The sequence below is a fragment of the Quercus suber genome, unplaced genomic scaffold (assembly GCF_002906115.3).
Source record: "Quercus suber isolate HL8 unplaced genomic scaffold, Cork oak 2.0 scaffold_372, whole genome shotgun sequence".
NCBI classification, from domain to species: Eukaryota; Viridiplantae; Streptophyta; class Magnoliopsida; order Fagales; family Fagaceae; genus Quercus; species Quercus suber.
The window spans coordinates 253,510-273,026 of NW_027069824.1; the positions used below are offsets into that span (position 1 = coordinate 253,510).

The following is a 19,517-nucleotide window of genomic DNA, read 5'->3' on the forward strand; positions in this document are numbered from 1 at the left end:
GCTGAGTCCACAGCAACCGTAGAACCTTTAAGTTCATGAATTTCAGACATAAGCCAATCTACTGAAAAACAGACCAGGTATTCTATGGGGTAAAATGGAAGACCAATTTGTGTGCAGAGATACACAATACAGAAAGACATCGTATATTAATTTGTACAAAGGAAGATGATGCTGATGGAATAAAAGCCATAAAGGAAATTGATGTGCTTGAACAATGAGTTTACAGATTTAGACTGATAAACTCAGAAGGCCACTTGAAATATCGTGTATCTTGAATGGGCACTATGAGGCAGAGGGAGCAGTATTCAAGGGTCAACAATTCATTTTCTATTAGAATTCGCGTTACATGACCCTCCACTTCTAGGTATCTTCCTGGCCAAACAACTATTTAAATTAAATTGTTAAACCACATACAAATATATTGGTTGTTAATGGGAACAAGCATTTGAAGGAAAAGTTTTTAAGTTTAGCGGCTAAAAGCAATTGCACTTTGCTTCTACTAAAACTTTAAGCCTTTAGCTTTTCTGCATCCAAATAATCTCTTAAAACTATACCCTGCTGGGTTTTCCCATTTTAGTTGGAGAAGAAATTAGATTTTGAAATGCTAACCAAGCATTACTCCCATATAATAGGCACATCAGCAGGTGGAACATACACGGTTACCATCAACATAACATAAACTAAATTCAATTTTCAATACAAGAAGCAGATTGAATAATAGCACACCTTTGGAATTGCTAAGTTCACAGCGACCTCAGAACCTTTGAAGTTCATATGATTCAGACATTATCCGGAATACTGAATCTGAAAACAGGCCAGACAATACTTGAGGTAAAATGGAAGACCAATACAACAAATGATGAAGTTCCACAATTATCAATCTTCCAAATGACACCTCAAACACTATGTTTATAGTTTAGAATCTCTTGATTAACACTATGTATTCTACAAATTCACTTGAACAAAAAACCAGAATACAAAACTTTTAAGACTCAAGCTCCACTTCCTGCATTTTCATGCATTACAAATCCAATTCCATGTTTTGTCACTGGATCCTGAAATGCAAGCAACTTCAAATTTCAATATTTGAATGTAAAAATAGTGAGAATGCAGTTCAATGTAGAATATACAAGCAAGAAACTCCAACAAAATAACAAATTAGATTACAAATAACTGGTCATTATTATAAATTAGTGTAAGTACTTATTAAACCTGAAAAGGAAATGTCAAAAACACCAATAACACTCAACTTTGTGAACTTGGCAAGGCCAAGTTTCTCAAAATCAAAACCCAGAAATGGAAATGTTGAGATAAAGTAACTGCAACAATCATCAACAACCCATCCAATTTTAATTATTTTACAATCCTACAGAACTGATTAGTGATGCATGCAGCCCTTGAAACATTTAGGTCTGCTAGATATTACTAATTGCACCAAGAGGTGGTGAATGTGATCAAGAATTTGATACCTGCCAAAATCATCATCTGTGACACTAGGAGGTATTTTAGCAACAAAAACTCGAGTCCCGCCCTTGGAAGCTAATACCATTTTTTCCTGTTGAAAACAGTGAGTAAATGTTTTGTAAAGACAAGTGAACAAGAGAGCTTTTCCTCATGAACATATTGTAAATTTCAATTTCAAGAGTTTTATATATATAAATAAAAAATCAAGAGATTATCCCAAGAAGCTACAAATTATCTTGGGCAATAATGGCAAGGGAAAATGGCAACGTCTACCCCATGGAGTAGTTAAGCATTAGTGCATTAACATTATTATCATACAAGCAAACTGCTATAGCTGTATAATGGAAAAACCAAATCAAATATTTCTTCAACATTTTTTTTTCCGATAAGTAAATAATTCATTGATTGAAAAAAGGTGCTACCCTAGTAAAGGGGCTGCATACATAAGAGTATTACACAGAACAGAAAATACAAGAAAATTAGGAAAGAAAAAAATCAAAACTAATAGAATACAAAACTGGTGAAAGCTCAAAGAATTCAGAAATTCTAGGAGGCCTGCAACAGAGAATGAAGAAGGTGGTGAAGACCAGTCATATAAGAAAAGTCATCAAATGGTGTTGGTAAAGGCTACGAGCTGAAAATTTGAGTTTTCCTTGATCTCCTATGTGGATGTCTAGTGATAAACAACTAACAAATTATGTTGTGATAACTTGGTTTTCCATGAGATAAAGAAACATATCGATGCAGATGATCATCACTTAGTACTGGTTTTCAGCATAGAAAGTTAGAAACATACGGAGCTTATACTCTTGGGCTTGATGGATTTATATTTCAAGCCAGCCATTGTAGATACAATCTGTCCAATCTATTGTAAAAAGTAGGTGGGTTCTGGCCAAGAGCAGTGGACTCACTGCTGAGATGCTCTAGGGGGATTATATGCCTTCATAGGTCTTGGTACTATTTTTGTTTTTGTGCTGTTTTCCTCACCTTCTATGATGTATTTTCCTTTGTTTCTTATTGTATCCAAAATAGAGGTCCACTTGAGGCTAGCTTTTCTTCAGCATTGTACCTTTTATACTCTCTTTTAAATAAACTGTGTCATAGACTTAATATATTGTACAATCAGAAAATAAATAGAGAAAGTTCTTTGGTAAGAGGCACCTTATTGATCTTTGTAACCAATTGGTCATGACAGATATCTATGAGCCAGCTTCAAGTGCATGGAGGAAGAATTTTTTTTAATTTAACATAGGCTATACAGCTTGTTCCACAAAAAGTCCTATGTTTGAAAGAAATTCAAGAGCTCCTCAAAATATAAAATCAGAATGGTGAAAGTGAAGGTGAAAACATTAGGCAATACTTCATCATGTAGATATAAGTCTTAACCCTTAATCTGAAGGATCAAGCAACATAATTTACAATTATTTGAAGTTCAATAAATTAATTTTCAATTTCAAAGCAGATATAGCTTTTGTCTACCAGCTACCAAAGATTTTTTTACCTTTTTTTTTTTTTTTTTTTTTTTCTTTTTGTGGCAACTAAAGGTAAGTTAAAGAAGGAAGTAAAAAGAGTTGGGAGTAAAACAACAGGCCAATCAAGTTTAAACACACATGCATTGACTTAGTTTAAGGCAAAGATAACTCAGCACAAAACTAACGTCATAGGTTCTTTACTCTTATGCAAATCAAATAATTGGATACTTAAGACTGTAACTTGGGCTCTTATATAGAGCTATGGGCAACTAATTCTGGGCAAGCTTTGTTGCAGAAGACAAAAGGACGAAACTTAAATAAATACTAGTAATCTCATTTAGCTGACTGAGGACTCCTATAGTGAGGAGGCAACACAACTATAAGATCCATCTCTAAATAACAACATGCCCAATCATCCAAACATACAGCCAGTCGATTTTCTGTTTTTTTTTTTTTTTTTTTTTTTTTTTTTTTTTTTTTTTTTGTCCTTTATAAAATCAAATCACAAGACAATGGGAACAGAAAGCTGTAAAACCAAAGATTTGGAACACAATACAGGAGGTATCATCAAGAGCGTAATTGATGGCATCCTGATGATGTTCATTACATCACCAGGTATGATTTACAGAGTAGTATATGATGTTGCAAGTAGTCTTAAGGCAAAAGTTTCCAGTGTATTGGTGGAATCCTGATGATATTCTTATACCAGGTATGGTTACAGAGCAGAATATGATGTTGCAAGTAGTCTTGCAGAAAAGTTTCAATTGTATAGCAGGAAAAAAGCTGTCTGGAAGCCACTTAAGTCTAATTCTCTGGTTTCTATACAAAGCAAACTTCCTCTCATGGATATTCAAGAAGTAGATAGACCTATTTGGGTTCCTGCCAAGGGGAGCATTTATACCTGCTAAGAAACCTGGAGTCCAATCCAATTGAGATTGTCTAAGGTTAATTGGTGGAAGCTAATCTGGTTTTTTGCGGCCTTTTCTAGACATAATTCATCACTTGGCTTGCTATGAGAAAAAATTATCCACTTGCGATAAATTGTTATAGTGGGGGTACAAGGGGATATTCTGTTTGCATTCTGCAGAAGTTGCATAAAATGTCCATACCATTTATTTTCTAAATGCAGTTTGTCAAAAAGATTGTGGAGGGAAGTAATGAAGAGATGCCTCATAGACTCTCCTGAAACAAATTGGATTAAATGGGGGTTGGAAAGTTTAAAAGGTAAGCTGAAAGCATCCTCATGTAAGTTAGCATGGGGGTGTGGTTTACCATTTATGGAGTCAGAGAAATGCAAAATTGAGGGAGGGAATATTTAAAGTGAGGAGCCGATGTTGGAGAAATGGAAATTGATGTAAGGATGGAAGCTAGAGGGAATTTCAAATACTCTAGAATGAAGAGATATCTGTGTATTAGTGGGAATATTCCATTATCTGTTTTCCAAGTGAAGCCATTTTTTGTATGTGATGTCCTAGTAAGGGTCAAGACGTCATTAGGAAAAGTTAGAAAGTGTTTCTTTAGTTTGATGAAAGTTTTGTTCTGCTTCAAATTTGCGTGTATCATGACTAGTTGTTCTGTTGTTACTACAGCAATGTTGTGTGTGGACTTGAACTGAGTGTTCTCTTAATTATATATTTTCATTCATCCAAAAAAATAAACACCTGGTCCAAGATCATGTAGGTATGCAAATTTGGAAAATTTGATTGACAGGAAATTTAAATAAAGGATAATGCCTAATTTGGTATAAATTTCTATGACCTGTTAAACTCAGAAATTTTGGAAAAAAAAAAATGAAAAAAATTGGGTCAGGGTAATGTAAGTTGAAGTTTTGCATGGGCATGTTACATCTAATCAAATCACAAAGAAAAGAGGAAATAAATGAGCTATTTTTATAAATCTATGACAGAAGACTATGGGATAAATGACATACCATGAGCTTAGATGTGAAGAGCTGAAAAGTAATAAAGGCAGCAGTGCAAGCAGAGGAGAGATTATTCTACAACTCGTTTTCCCATCTTTAAGCATGGAATCAACGGAACACCAAAGCTGATTTGAATTCCATATTACCTATCAAAACAAAAAAGAACTTTCTCATCACAGCTTCTAATTCTACAGGGTCTTGCTTTACCATTACAATTTTGCTTATTTCTTTCTCTATTGTCAATCATCAGTTGACAAATGAAACCCAAATGATCAGATAACAAACCCAGGAAGCAACAAAGGCCATACTCCTGCACTTGTGCAACCGCTAGCAATTAAAGCTTCAAAGCAATTGTATTGATTCAAACACTCTAGAAATAATCCCTCGCAATATGTAGGACAGCCACATCAGTGCACCTAGATGGAACAACATGACACCCAAATGACAAATAAGACAATGAGAAGTTTCTAATTCTAAATTGTCAAGGATGATAGCTGGATACTCATAGACTGAAAAAGAAGCAAAAAGAAAACAGGGAAAAACAAATAAAGCAAAAGTTTCATACTGACTGCTGAGTACATCAATAATCTGATTTTGACCAGCAAGAACACAACGAATGGTGGTAGGCTCATGTTACTAAAGAGTACTCTCTCAAGTCTCCCGTTGTATTTTTTATCTCTTTTTACTATTCCTAAAGCTGTAGTGGCTAGATTGGAAAGTATTCAAAGGAATTTCCTTTGGGGGTCTTCTGTGGGGTGCTTCAAATATCCTTTGGTGGCTTGGGATAAGGTGTGTTTACCCGTTAAGATGGGTGGTTTGGGGATAAGAAATGCGGTGCCGTTTAATCAAACTCTATTAGGGAAATGGCTGTGGAGATATGGTCATGAAGTTACCCATCTATGGTGGCGTGTTATCTCCTCAAAATATGGCGAGGGTCAAGGGGGGTGGAGTACTAATGTTTGTAGGAGGTCTCATGGGTGTGGCCTATGGAAAAGCACTAATGACGGTTGGGAGAACTTTTGTAAGCATCTGTCTTTTGTAGTGGGTGAAGACACTCGTATCCGCTTTTGGCATGATAGGTGGATTGGTGACACTATTCTAAAAGATCTCTATCCTAAGCTCTATATGTGTTCAGCGGTTAAGGATGCTTGTATCTCTAAGGATTTGTGGATTCCAGAAGGGGGTATTGTTAAAGTGTGGAATTTAACGTTTTATAGAGCTTTTGAAGATTGGGAGCTGGCTGTATCGTATTCTCTACTTCAACTTATCCAAACTCGTATTCCTCAGGGTACAAGGAGAGATACCCTTTACTGGCAGCTTAAAGGGGATGGTAAGTTTGACACTCAGTCTTACTACCTTGCATTCTGGGGTGCTTCGAATTCGTTGTTTCCTTGGAAGGGGGTTTGGAAACCAAAGATTCCTAAGCGCGTGGTGTTCTTTCTGTGGACTACTGCACAAGGTTAGATCCTCACTCTGGATAATCTAATGCTTAAGGGTTGCCCTTTGGCTAATAGGTGTTGTATGTGTTGCTGTGATGGGGAGTCGGTAAACCACCTTCTTCTACATTGTCCTGTGATCCATTCCCTATGGACTTTTATGCTTCAGGCCTTTGGTGTTCTTTGGGTTATGCTAGGATCGGTGGCGGATTTGTTATCTTGCTGGTATCAATTGCATGGGAAGCATAACTCGGACATTTGGAACTTGGTTCCAGGGTGCTTAATGTGGATTGTGTGATTGGAATGAAATCGTCGATCCTTTGAGGACAAAGAGAAGACGTTGGATGAGTTAATACTTTTATGCCGTCGTAGTCTATTGGAGTGGTCTCGTTGTTGGGGTTTTTCTGATTATTCTTCTCTCTCTGAGTTTTTGTCCTCCCTTAGCTTAGTTTCCTGATTACCCTCTATTTATTGTATTGTATGTTCCTTTTATTGCTTGTTGTTCATCATCATGAACTTCTTGTATTTATCTTTTTTCTATCATTTATAAAAGTTTTGTGCTTACCTATCAAAAAAAAAAAGAACACAACGAATGATATTCAATAGATGGTAGAGTAGCCATCTATTGCTAATATTCCAAATCCAAAGAAAATAATCAACAAAGTTAACTTGTCATACAGACACACACACGTTAGGAAATCTAGAAAAAATTTCGTCCTTAAATCAAATTGTTTAAATGAAAACAGAAAATAATGATATTTTGTAAGCTTGTTATAAGAAACACAAGTCAGAACTTAGGAACCTAATTCAACTATTTCAGGCCTAATTCAAGGACAAACTCAGCACAAAATACAAATACCAAAAAGGAAAATTTCCACAGCTTTCCAATTAACCAAACAATGGGTGGTGTGGTGTGAAGTCGAAATAAAAAAAGAGAAAAGAAGGGTCCTTTAAGTTTTAAAATAGTTGTCCTACTTTTAAATGATAAAATAGTTGCATTAGTTCTGTTGTACACGACAAGAAAGCTTTGCAAATAATTTTATCTACTTTGCTGCAATTTAACTTCACTTGTAAACAGAGGCCCAAATTTTCATCATTCCATTTGATTTTACAACACTAGAGTGCCATGCATCTATTGCATTCTCCTATGGAAAGTTGTAGTAAATACTATAAAAAGAGAGCAATAACAGAGAGTTCCGAATATACCATCCAACACAATTGAACAAAAATGACTACCATACAATTAGTTCCACATGCTTTTTCGTCAGCTAGCAACGTGACAGTTTCTCCTTTTCAACAAAGTCCAAAATAAATACTTCTTCGTATCCAGTATGAGGTAGCTAGCAGAAATTAGAAAATAAATTACCAAACTAAAAGAATTGGCAATGAATTTTCAAAAAGAAAAAAGAAATACACAACTACAAACAATCTCACGTAAGAGCGAGAAAAGATGGTGACTTACAATAAAATCAAAGAGGAAAAAAGTTGATCGGCAGTGCAAATTCCATAAAAACTATAGCATTCATTGAGATTCCTCTTCCTCACAATCAGAATTACCTTATCCTTGTTTACGTGTGTGAATTCCCAAACCAATTTTCAATTAGATCAGGATGCCGTATCCACTTCAGGTGTGGTGGTTCATCATTAGAGGCAGACCCAGCCCCTTCCCCATCAGAGTCATCACTGCTTCGCTTAATTTTGGTATCTTTTTCTGAATCCTCAAAACCATCCTCATCATAAGGAGTGATGATGCAGTTGCTAGGCCCAGCCTTAGTTTGGTTTATTAGGTCTTCAATGTCTTGCTCGAATACCCAGTGGGCCCCGCATTTCGTAACCTCCAAGCCTGGACCTTTGGCTTCAAATTTAACTTCAATCTGGCTCAATCCATTAACATCGACTTCATCCAATATATAGTCAACTCTAAAGCATGTAGAGGGAAAATATTCCAACCAAAGCTGATACGATTCAATCTTACCAAATTCCTCCGATAAAATAATGTCTGCCATTATACATCCATAAAGAGAACATGTAAGATTATGCGTAACTACCATATAATCATAATCTTGAATATGAAGTTGGTGAAGTGGATGATGCTGGCGGAATACAAAAACAGCGCACACAGCGATTCCCATCATTTTGTTACCTAATAAATTTGAGGGAACTTGCAGATTCACTGAACCACCCACATTTTGGTGGCTAAACCATTTCGGAATTTCACTTCCAGGAATCTCAACGTGAAAAGAATCACCTTGCAGACCCTGAAACGTATAATTCATGATGCTTAGAACTTCACATGAGAGAGAGAGAGAGAGAGAGAGAGAGAGAGAGAGAGAGAGAGAGACAAACCTCGTGATTAAAGATATAACCTCTTAGCATTGTTGAAAGCAGGTCACCATAGCCTTGATTCTTGATCAATTTGTCGCAATTGATAAGACTAATTTTCGACCTAAAATCGGATTCTGGTCTCAATGATAATGTTTCCAGTGAGGTACATTCTGTTGCATCAATAATATAAATATTTAATGGAAGCTCGGGCAACATTCGAAGATGAGTGCAACCACTCATATTAAGATAGCTCAGATTAGATAGTTGAATGATACTTTCAGGAAGGTAAACAAAATTATTTCCCCTTAGATTTAAATCTTCTAAAGATGACAAGCACCCAAGAACATTAGGAATTGTCTGAACATTGCAATAACTTAGATCAAGTTTGGTCAAAGAGCATAAGCCTATTAAAGAACGCTCTAGCATGCCCATGGGATCTGGACTTCTTCTGGGTTGCATTAAAGGAAACCTCGTGAGCTTATTAGATGATAGCCCCACCCATCCGGAGAGAGTTAGTACTTTGAGATTTTTTAAGTGAACAACGGATGAAGGTAGGCCCGTTATAGCAGTCCCACTCAAGTCTAACTCCTCCAGAGTTTCAATATTCCCCAAATTCTTTGGCAGTTTAACAAGTTTTGAGCAACCAGATAAATTGAGACTTTTTAGAGACATTGAACTATAACAACCATTCGGAAGACTTGAAAGGTTTTTGCAATCTCTTAGATCCAATTCAATAAGGCCAATTAAATGCTCAATTGATAATGGTAGCCCCGTTATAGCAGTTCCGCTCACGTCTAACTTCTCCAGAGTTTCGATATTCCCCAAATTCTCTGGCAGTTTAACAAGTTTTGAGCAGCTAGATAAATTGAGACTTTTTAGAGACATTGGACTATAACAACCATTCGGAAGACTTGAAAGGTTTTTGCAGTCTCTTAGATCCAATTCAATAAGGCCAATTAAATGCTCAATTGATAATGGTAGCCCCGTTATAGCAGTTCCGCTCACGTCTAACTTCTCCAGAGTTTCGATATTCCCCAAATTCTCTGGCAGTTTAACAAGTTTTGAGCAGCTAGATAAATTGAGACTTTTTAGAGACATTGGACTATAACAACCATTCGGAAGACTTGAAAGGTTTTTGCAGTCTCTTAGATCCAATTCAATAAGGCCAATTAAATGCTCAATTGATAATGGTAGCCCCGTTATAGCAGTTTCGCTCACGTCTAACTTCTCCAGAGTTTCGATATTCCCCAAATTCTCTGGCAGTTTAACAAGTTTTGAGCAGCCAGATAAATTGAGACTTTTTAGAGACATTGAACTATAACAACCATTCGGAAGACTTGAAAGGTTTTTGCAGTCTCTTAGATCCAATTCAATAAGGCCAATTAAATGCTCAATTGATAATGGTAGCCTTGTTATAGCAGTCTCATTCAAAGAAAGTTCTAACAAACATGACATATTTCCCACAATCTCTGGAAACTTCTTTAGTCTTGAACAACCAGAAATAATAAAAGTTTCAAGAGATTCCAAGTTGTTCTTGTGAGGAAGGCTTATGAGACGTTTACAACCATTCAAATCCAATCGAATAAGCCTTTTGAGATCTCCAAGAGATGCATGTATCTTATAGAGTCTTGTACAACGTTGGAGGATCAATTGCTTAAGATTTGGGACTCCACTAAGGTCCGGGATCTCAATCAAGTTTTGAGAATCACTGAGGTCAATGAATTTTAACTCATTTAAAATCTGTTATAAACCAAGAAATAATTAGACGAACTCATGCCTTAATGAAAATGAAGGAAGAACACAATTGCATAAGTGAAAATCTTACCATAGTTCCTTTCCATAGTTGTTTGATGTCACTGTAATGCATTCTTAGTTCAACAAGTTTGTTTGGTTGGAAATTGGTTGGCATGGATTTTAAAGGATATCCATGCCAATCTATTATGCGTAACTCGTTAGAAAGATAACTGAGACCTTGTGGAAGTTGGATAGGACCTCCAATGAGGTCTTGTGGAGGATGCACATAACCGATTTTAAGAAATCTCAAAATTTTCATCTTTGTGAAGGCTTCAGCACTCAAGCATTCCTTTGCTTCAATAGGCATGTTCAGCACTATGCCTTTAACTACCTTTGTTCCCTAGTAACCAAAAACAATGAAATTAGAAAAATTATTAGAAGAATTTGAAAGAACATATATACTTTTCTAAATTCAAGTTTAAATTTGTCAACTTACAGCATTACTTGTCAATACATGTAGGACATCCTTATAACTCCATAACCTACTACGTTTACCAGGCTCTTCAGGGGATTCACGACGAACAATGTCTCGACCCATTTCTTTAAGCAAATCATGCATCAAAAGAGCTCCATTTGATGTAATGGTTATAAGAGATTTGTCCTGAAGAACATCAATATCATAGGTATAGTGACCCAAACTTTCTAGAGTATCTCTTATGCAATAGTTGTCCATGTCTTTAAAGAGAAATGCAATATCTAAAAACAAATCTCTTTGTGTATCGTCAAGCCCAACAACACTCATTTCAAGTACATCCATAATGACTCTATTAGGTTTTGCTTCTAATTTATCTCGAGCACTTCTCCATGCATCAAGTGTTTTACCAAACAATGAAGAACCTAAAACTCTAAGAGCTAAAGGAAGGCCGTTAGCATACCTCACAAAATTTATAGACAAATCCACATAATTTTCTTCAGGATGAGGTTTCTTAAAAGCCTTCAAACTAAAAAGCTTCATAGCTTCATCATCATTCAACCCCTTAGCTATATATATATCAATCACCCCATCCCAATAAGTGTTCAACAAATGACTATCTCTACTTGTTACAATGATTATACTCCCTGGACCAAACCAATCCTTCCCAGCTAATGCTTTTAGTTGTTCATCATCATTCACATCATCAAGAACAATAAGAACCTTCTTATTGCAGAGTCTATTCCTTAAAATTTTCTTTCCCTCTTCAACATCTGAAATATTTTTTTCTGTTCCCATGAGGATCTTAGAAAGAATATTGTTCTGTAAAGAAACTAGATGTCGACTTTCAGACTCTCCTCTAACATCAGCAATAAAACCGCTAGCTTCAAAGTTATGAAAAATTCTATTATAAATTTCTCGGGCAAGAGTTGTTTTACCGATTCCACCCATTCCACAAATCCCAACTAAGCGGACACAATTCAACCTTTCACCCAAGCATAAATCCAACATTTTCTTCACACGGGAGTCCATTCCAACGAGGTGCTTGGAAACAAATGGGACTTCACGATCCAACTCACTATTTATTCTTTGAATGATTTTTTTGATAACTTCTGATTCAGAACTGCAAAGAATATAGCAGAACAACAATTTCGACGAGGCAGAGCTAGATACATTAATTTAGAGACAAAATATTCAGCAAACATACAATCTGAGCTTCGTTCAGTTAAAAAAAAAAAAAAGGGAACTCTACAAGTGTATAGTATGTACGAGGTACAAACAATATATGCATGCGATGCTGTTCAACCAAAGTCCAATTCGAGCTTATAATTTGCTAGATTTGTCATATATAGGGGGCTAAGTAAAAGAAAGATGTCATGTGGCAAAGTAAAGAAAGTAACGATAAGAAAATTCAGGAATTAAAATAAAAAAATAAAAACCATCATTCGAAAAGAAAAGAAAAGAAATTCTTACTTATCCTCTAGATGCCATCCAGAGAGATTGGCAACTTCTGTCAAGGCTGCTCTCCAAGTCTTCATATCATCAATCTTATCTTTGAATCGATTTTCATGTTTTGCAAAAGCTTCCGCGAAAGACCCTCTCTGGTACCTGACATCACTAGGATCCACATAGTGGAACACAGGAAGGACTGTCAGCTTCTTCTTGTCCATGCACTCAACAATCTTTGCTAGTTCGATCAAACACCAACTCGACGAAGCGTATTGTTTGGATAGAACGACAATAGCGATTTTCGATTCATCTATTGCTCTCAGGAGCCCCGAGTTAATCTTTGTTCCTTGCTCGAGCCTCTCATCGTCCCTAAATGTGGATATCCCTTCTTGCTTCAACCTATAGTATAGATGGTCTGTGAAATTGTTGCGGGTGTCGGTGCCTCTGAAACTGAGAAACACGTCGTATTTGTATTTGCATCCAGGGGTAGAAGAAGGAGGAATAGATGAGGAGGAGGAGGAGGCGTTTTCTATGGCCAGAAAAGCCATCAGAAATATGCTAGAGATATGTATTAAAAATATATTAAAATATTTTTTTGAAGAATTTAACACAAAAGAAAATATAAATTGAGGAAGAAGAAAGCAAATTTGAGTTGGATTTTAATTTCAAGAAGTGGAAAAGAAAAAAAGGAGATGAATATCGTGCTCGAAAAGTGAGTTCACAGATTTTTTATGAAATTGTAGAGAAAACTGAAAAGCTCAAAAATTTTCTTTTGAAATAACGCTAGATTCATGAATCAGCTACGATAAAATGAGTGGTGTTTGGAAGTGACAGAATGCTTGAGAGGGACAGGCATTTATACATCAATAATATTTTCGCAGAGTTGTAATAAGTAATTCTCTTCTAAGTTCTTTAGTCAAAGCAGCGTATGTGTAAATTGTAAAGTTGGAATCCCTGTCCCCGCCTCTGATACCGAGGAACCATCCTAGCAATGCAGTAGGAAGTAGGAACAGGAAATCACGAGGAAGCCCTTGTAAAACATATCTTAAATTTGTACTATCATTTAAAAAAATATATATGCCAACTGAATTTTGTCACACCATTATAAATTTTACTAATATATAAGTTTATTAATTATAAGAAAAAAAATTTAGAAATATTATTCTTGTAATTTTTTGTTCTGTTCATAATTTCATTTTTTTTAATATATGAATAATACTACCGACACAAACTATTTTATAATATTTTTACAAACTGCTATGTGGCTTTAGCATTTTTTAAATAATTATTGGTAAATAAAAATGTGATATTAGTAGTGGCTCAGATTAGAACTAGTAAAAATTTGCCTTATCAATAGTTTGTAAAAATTTTATAAAATAGTTTGCGACTGTAGCATTACTATTTATATATAAATCAATAGTTACACTAATGAGAAGATTTTTTTATTTTAGATAGTTACAACATGTTGCTAAAGAGAAATTTGGAGCCCTTTTATTGAACATAATATAAAGTGTTAGTTGAACTACAAAACTATAACAAAAACAACCATTAAACACGTACTGGATGTGAAAACTAAAAAGATATGCACCAAGTAATTTACAAGGTAACTCAAAACTCTTTTTCACTGCATGGTAACTAATTATATACTTGAGGCAAATTATCTTTCTTTATTTATTCATTAGAAGTACCGATGATATAGCATAGCATAAATCCGTACTGACATGCATAATTTGTAGTTAATCTTGTGAATAAATTTTGATGTGGCAAATCAAAAGCTTTCTAGCCTATTTGAGTGATTGCTTGGAACATATTTTTAATAAAATTAAATGTTGATAGTCTTTTTTTGGAGAAGATGTTGATAGTCTTTTCTTTTTTAAAGGTTTCATAGAAATACATTGAAATGTGGCCGTTTTTTCTGAGTATGTGTTTCGCAGTCATTTTTGTTCGCCTCCTTCAGATTATGAAAATATAATTCCTACCTTTTTTATATTGAAGCTTTGTTCTTCTTCAAATAAAATTAATTTCAACGTGATTATGTAAACATGGTGATTTCACTTATTAAGTCTTGACATTGTGGTCAAATGAATTGTTTATAAACCTATTATTTGGTTTTTGGTCTGCATTATTAATAATTTTTTTTTAATGAATATTTGCTATTTTGCTTATAGAAAAAAAAAAAAAGAAAAAAAGAAAAAAAGAAGGGTATGCCATTGCTTGGAAATTTTTAAGAGGTTAAGTTACAATGAAAAACCGATAGTTAGACCAAATAAATTGCAGGACATAGTCGGGCTTTATTAATTTGGCCTAACCATTACCAGCTGCCAGAAGATCATATCTTGGTTATCAATGCAGTTCTAGAAAAATATATATATAAATTAGATAACAATTGTAAACTGTGCGTTTTTTTTAATTTATTTTCCTCAACTAATTAATTAATATATATGTGTGTATATATATATATAACTGAACAAAGCATAGAAAAAAATAGTAAAATATAAATTAAATCAATCAATTAAATCAAATCAAATAAACTACTCCAAGCATTATATACTATATTAAAAGGCATAAAAAAGAACAGTCATCATTGGTGGAAGTGATTTCTGGGTAGCGGTGATTGTGGTCTTATTCGTGGCATATATTACTCCTAGAAATAACGGTTGGCATGGGTCAAACAATTCATTATGTATTAGAGTCGGTGCCCAAGAGGGAACAGGTATATGGAAATCTGTGCATTGCATGTGAGGGTTTGTTTTGTAAGAAGATGAGGACGGAAATGGATTCGGGGTTCGTGTACGACTACTTCTTTTTTCTTTTCTTTTTTTCTTTTTTTTTTTATTTTTTGTAGCGGGACTAAATGAACGACTCTTATTTTAAAGAGTGCATCTTCTGGCTCTTGTTCAACATAGGTATTTGAGTGAATAGGTGTTTGTGAATGGGGTTTCATTTAAGTCTGCGTTGGTTATACTTATTGATACCAAGTGGCCCTACGCCTTCCAGCTGCAATTTGTAAGAAAGATTGATTCTACTGTTGGAAAGCTAGCTGTATTGAATCTAGCCTTAATTTAACTTATTTGAAGGAGGTTTTTATAACAACAATATTGTTAAGTATGTTTACTACTGTATCAGTGAGCTTGTTCTCGACAAGATCTTGGTCATTGGTTAAAGGAACACATTTTTCATCGAATACAAGATGAGTGAGTGTAGCCCTCCATTTACTTAGACAAATTGCTTGTCTTTACTGCCTCTCTTATTGGTAGCCGAGTGAGAACGCTTTCTACAAAGACCCACTACTCAGCCGACAATTTGTTTGTTATATCAGCAATTGAAAAGCAAATTCATCGAGACCACAAGAAGTTTTCCTGCCAAAAGAAAACTTTTTAAAATCATAGTGCATTGCCACTCACGGTAGAATAAATAAGAGAAGTTAGCCTGCCAAAAGCAATTACATTGTGCTTCTCCTGAAATTTAAACCTTAGCTTTTCTGCATATAAATAACTTCTTAAAATGATCACCAGATAGGACATTGTACCTCTTTGTTTTGCCTTTTCAGCAGGGGAAGAAATTAGTTTTGGAAACGCCAACCAAGTGTTACTCCCATATAACATCTACTGCCAATATATGCATAAACAAAGTATGGCAAGTAGGGTAGAACAAGCAGGGCTACCATCACCTTAATAGAGACTTGATTCGATTTTCAATACAAGAAGCAGATTAAATCATAAGCTTTTGGAGTCGTTAAATTCACAGCAACTGTAGAACCTTCAAGTTAATGTATTACAAACATAAGCCAGCCTACTGATTCTTAAAACAGGCCAGGCAATTTGTGGACACAATACAGAATACAACAAAGGATGAAGTTCCAATGTTCCACAATTGTCAATCTTCCAAACGACACCTCTTAACACTATATTAAAATCTCTTAATTAATTTCACACAATATGTGTTTTACAATTTCACTCAAAAAATACCAGAATAAAAAAGCTTTTAAGAGTCAATTTGCACTTCCTGCATTTTCACACATTACAACTCTAATTCCAATGTGTTGTTTTGTCACTAGATCCTAAAAAGCAAAAAATATTCAAATTTCAACATTTTGATGTAACAAAATGATAATGCAGTTCAATGTAGAGCAATATATATAACAAATTAAAAATGGAAAATGTTAACGGATGAGCTAAGGACATTTGTTAGTGAACCACTCTAAGAAAGTTTTTATGGGAAAAAAAAATTAATGTTTTGACAGTATTTTCTACTTTCTGTAAAAGTGGTATCAAAACTCTCCTAAAATGGTTCATTATCAACTGCTTTAAGGTCACATGTTAATAGAACCCATTAACAAATAAGATTCCAAGTAACTACTTGGATTTAAATTAATGCAAAGATAATTTAGTACAATAACCAAGGACATAGGTTGTTTATTTTATCCCTCAGCAAATCACTTGGTTGAAAAGTTTAGAAGGTGACTGGGGCTCTTATTGAACTATGGGCTACTGGTTCTAGGAAAACTTTGTTGCATATGGTATACAAGTAAAATGAACTTTGGCTTTTAAATTCAAATTTTTACTAATATTTGTTATTTATTTTAATATTGATTTGTTTGTATTCGTTTATTGTGTAGTGAGTTTACTATCGTAAACACATCATATTTCCAAGAAGAGGAGGCTATTTGAGTGGCCATAGAAGGAAATGGAAGCAATTGGATCAATGACCAAAATTTTCAGTCACTCTCTCTGTAAAAAAAATAAATAAAAAAAAAAAAAAAAAAAACCACCAAATTAAGAAAATTAACCAGAGAAAAAAAAAGAAAGAAGAAATAGTGTTCAGTGCGTAAACTGAAAAGCTGTTGACGGGCAAATCTTGGAAGGTGAAAGCGAGTGAGGTTGAAAATTGATAATTGGGTTAGCGTTGAGCTGCAAAGAAAGGGAAGAAGAAGAAGAAGAAGAATAAAGATAAAAGTGAGGTTAGCATCAGGATGATGACACTGCAGTGCTGGAAAGAGAGAAGAAAAAGGAAAACAAGCAAACAAACCATTTTATTTTTTATTTTTTATTTCTAGTCACTACTACGAAATTTCTGAAAGGTATGTTTAATGTCACTGCTTCGAAATTTCTAAAACTATCCTAATGCTCATGCTTTTTTTTCTTTTTCTTTTTTTTTTTAACCCACATTGAATAAGTTTCGTTTTCCTTTTGCAGTCAAGTCAACAAACCAATAAAAGTTATTGATGATATACAAAAATCGTCAGTGAATTGATGGCTCTCGAACGCTCCAATGGGTACCTGAAGAATAAGAATCTAACAGAGAGCACTAGTGCAGTGCTGGCCAAAGACTCTTTAAAGGTCAAGTCAGTGAATGAGAAATCTCTAAAAACTCTATAGTAAGAGAGCTAGAGATTTTCTGCGTACCTGGGAGAAGAGGAGAGTCAATGCTTATATAGTGGTGAGCAGTGAATCAAGATCCCTTGGATGTAGGGACCTTTTCATGTAGAGAAGATCTAGGGTTAGGGTTTCCAAGATTTAGGGCGTATTTTCCATATGGGGAAGATATGGACATGTAGTAGGGTCTTTGAACGTGATGCGCAAGATATTTCCTTATGGGGACTTATGCGTGGAGATTATGCAAAGAATTATGGGACCCACTACCTTTGTTCGTTGGCTTGATCAAACGTCCGTCGGTGTGTAGATAAGGAGACAAGGATTTGCCCAACTGTCGGTTTCCATTCGTCGCGCATTTTCCCATGCTGCTATGACGGACCCAAGGGACCATGTGACGACGAGTGTATGGTTAGGATCGTTGGTCCCTAAGGTTGTTTAACTAGACGGACAGAGAGAGAATCATCTAGGATGAATGAGTAACAAAATTTCCTACTAGACCAAAATGCCCTCATCAGTTATCATAACTATTGAGTAAAGTTTGTGGTTTACATTTCTATTAAAATTTCTTTCCATCTTTCTTGCGTGTGCATTTGTTTCAACAAAAAAAAAAGAAAAAAAGAATAAGTGTCCCATATTGCTTAAGAGAGTGTTGTATGTAGTATAACCTGCCCCACACTCCTTTAAAAGTTACCGTGGCTTTTGAGAAGTCAACAAACAAGTGCTCTGTTCCATTAAATTACCACTTACATGATTCTCTAAAAAAAAAAACCATTATCGGGGATGTTTTTGCGACAAGGGTCGAAAATGCGAGAATGGCCCAAATCTCCCCTTGGGTTCTTTAGAGTGTTTATTCTGGAGAATCAACCCAAAATTCCAAATGTATAATGAAAAAAAGGCTAATGGTGCTTTGACAAGAGAGAATCAAAATGCTAATAACAAAAGTTTTAAAAAAACATAAAAACATAACGGGTCTGAAACTTCGACCCACAGTCACCGAGAAGAGGGAATTGAGAAAGGTTGTGAGGAAGAGGGGGAAGGTTCCCTTGTACCCATATTTCCACCCCTAAGGTTCAGAATTGTGAGAATGTTTCCTGGCTCAATGGGTTTTTTCTCTCAATTTTCAGCTCTATGGAGAAAACGTGGTTCAACAGGTCTGAAACTTCGATCCATAGTCACTGAGAAGAGGAAATTGAGAGAGGTTGTGAGGAAGAGAGGGAAGGTTCTCCTGTACCCATATTTCCACCCCCAAGCTTCGGAATTGTGAGATTGTTGACTGGCTGAATGGGGTTTTGCTTTGAAGTTTCAAGTATGTGGGTAGAACGTGGCTCCTTTCTTTATGAGCTGAAGAGAGAGTTTTATATAGAGTTTGGGGTGTTGCTCTTGACTAGTTTTTGAGTAGTAGAAAAGGCTTTTATCCCCTTTGATACTATTTTGGTGTTTTGGCTTGGGTTGCTCTTGTTTAGGGAAGAGTTTGGTATGCTTTTAGCATGATTTTGGAAATAAAGTGGGTTTGCTCTAATTGGTTGCTTTTGGTCAAAAATTTCAGACCATTGAGAGGCTCACCTAAGTGAGGGCTAGTAGAGGGAGTTGGCCAATGGGAGCCAACTATGTTTAAAGGAAAAAAAAGGGTTTGGGCAAAAACTTTAGGCCACAGTCACCCAGAGCATAAAAGCTGTTTTGGGGTAGAAATTCTAGGTACAAGACCTCCTCCATAAGCTTAAGGTGCTACTAGTGTCCCTTGCCCACTTGGTAGCACGTATGTGATGGGCTCATGCAAAAGGTCTAAAAGGAACCGACCCATACCCTCCAAACCACACTTCCTCAATTTCCCTCATAAGTCGCATGGGCTTGAGCTATGCTTAAAAGAAT

General features: G+C 35.4%; 1 protein-coding gene across 8 annotated transcripts; it reads right to left on the reverse strand.

The window, feature by feature from the left end:
- Positions 1-710: 710 nt before the first annotated feature.
- Positions 711-13,191, reverse strand: LOC112040863 (disease resistance protein RPV1-like). 8 transcript variants are annotated; one of them, XM_065760567.1, is made up of 11 exons: positions 12,298-13,190; positions 10,849-11,947; positions 10,444-10,752; positions 8,640-10,358; positions 8,437-8,551; positions 7,756-8,292; positions 7,500-7,633; positions 5,166-5,273; positions 4,867-5,003; positions 1,470-1,555; positions 711-1,055 (listed from the first exon to the last, which is right to left on the reverse strand). In XM_065760567.1, the coding sequence occupies exons 1-6, from the start codon at positions 12,819-12,821 to the stop codon at positions 7,862-7,864; spliced, it is 4,197 nt and encodes a 1,398-aa protein (XP_065616639.1). In that variant the 5' UTR covers positions 12,822-13,190; the 3' UTR covers positions 711-1,055; positions 1,470-1,555; positions 4,867-5,003; positions 5,166-5,273; positions 7,500-7,633; positions 7,756-7,861. The 8 variants fall into 8 exon arrangements, with proteins under 8 accessions (XP_065616639.1, XP_065616634.1, XP_065616632.1 ...); XM_065760562.1 differs by having other exon boundaries at positions 7,535-7,633; positions 7,756-8,551; XM_065760560.1 differs by having other exon boundaries at positions 7,756-8,551.
- Positions 13,192-19,517: the final 6,326 nt, after the last annotated feature.

What these genes read in the sequence shown, in the direction of transcription:
- LOC112040863 (XM_065760566.1), bottom strand. Translation starts at nt 12,821, where the DNA reads ATGGCTTTTCTGGCCATAGAAAACGCCTCCTCCTCCTCCTCATCTATT. An exon ending in AACTATGGAAAGGAACTATG is followed by an intron (nt 10,359 to 10,443) that starts GTAAGATTTTCA and finishes GGTTTATAACAG; the next exon opens with ATTTTAAATGAGTTAAAATT. An exon ending in GTTATATCTTTAATCACGAG is followed by an intron (nt 8,552 to 8,639) that starts GTTTGTCTCTCT and finishes TATACGTTTCAG; the next exon opens with GGTCTGCAAGGTGATTCTTT.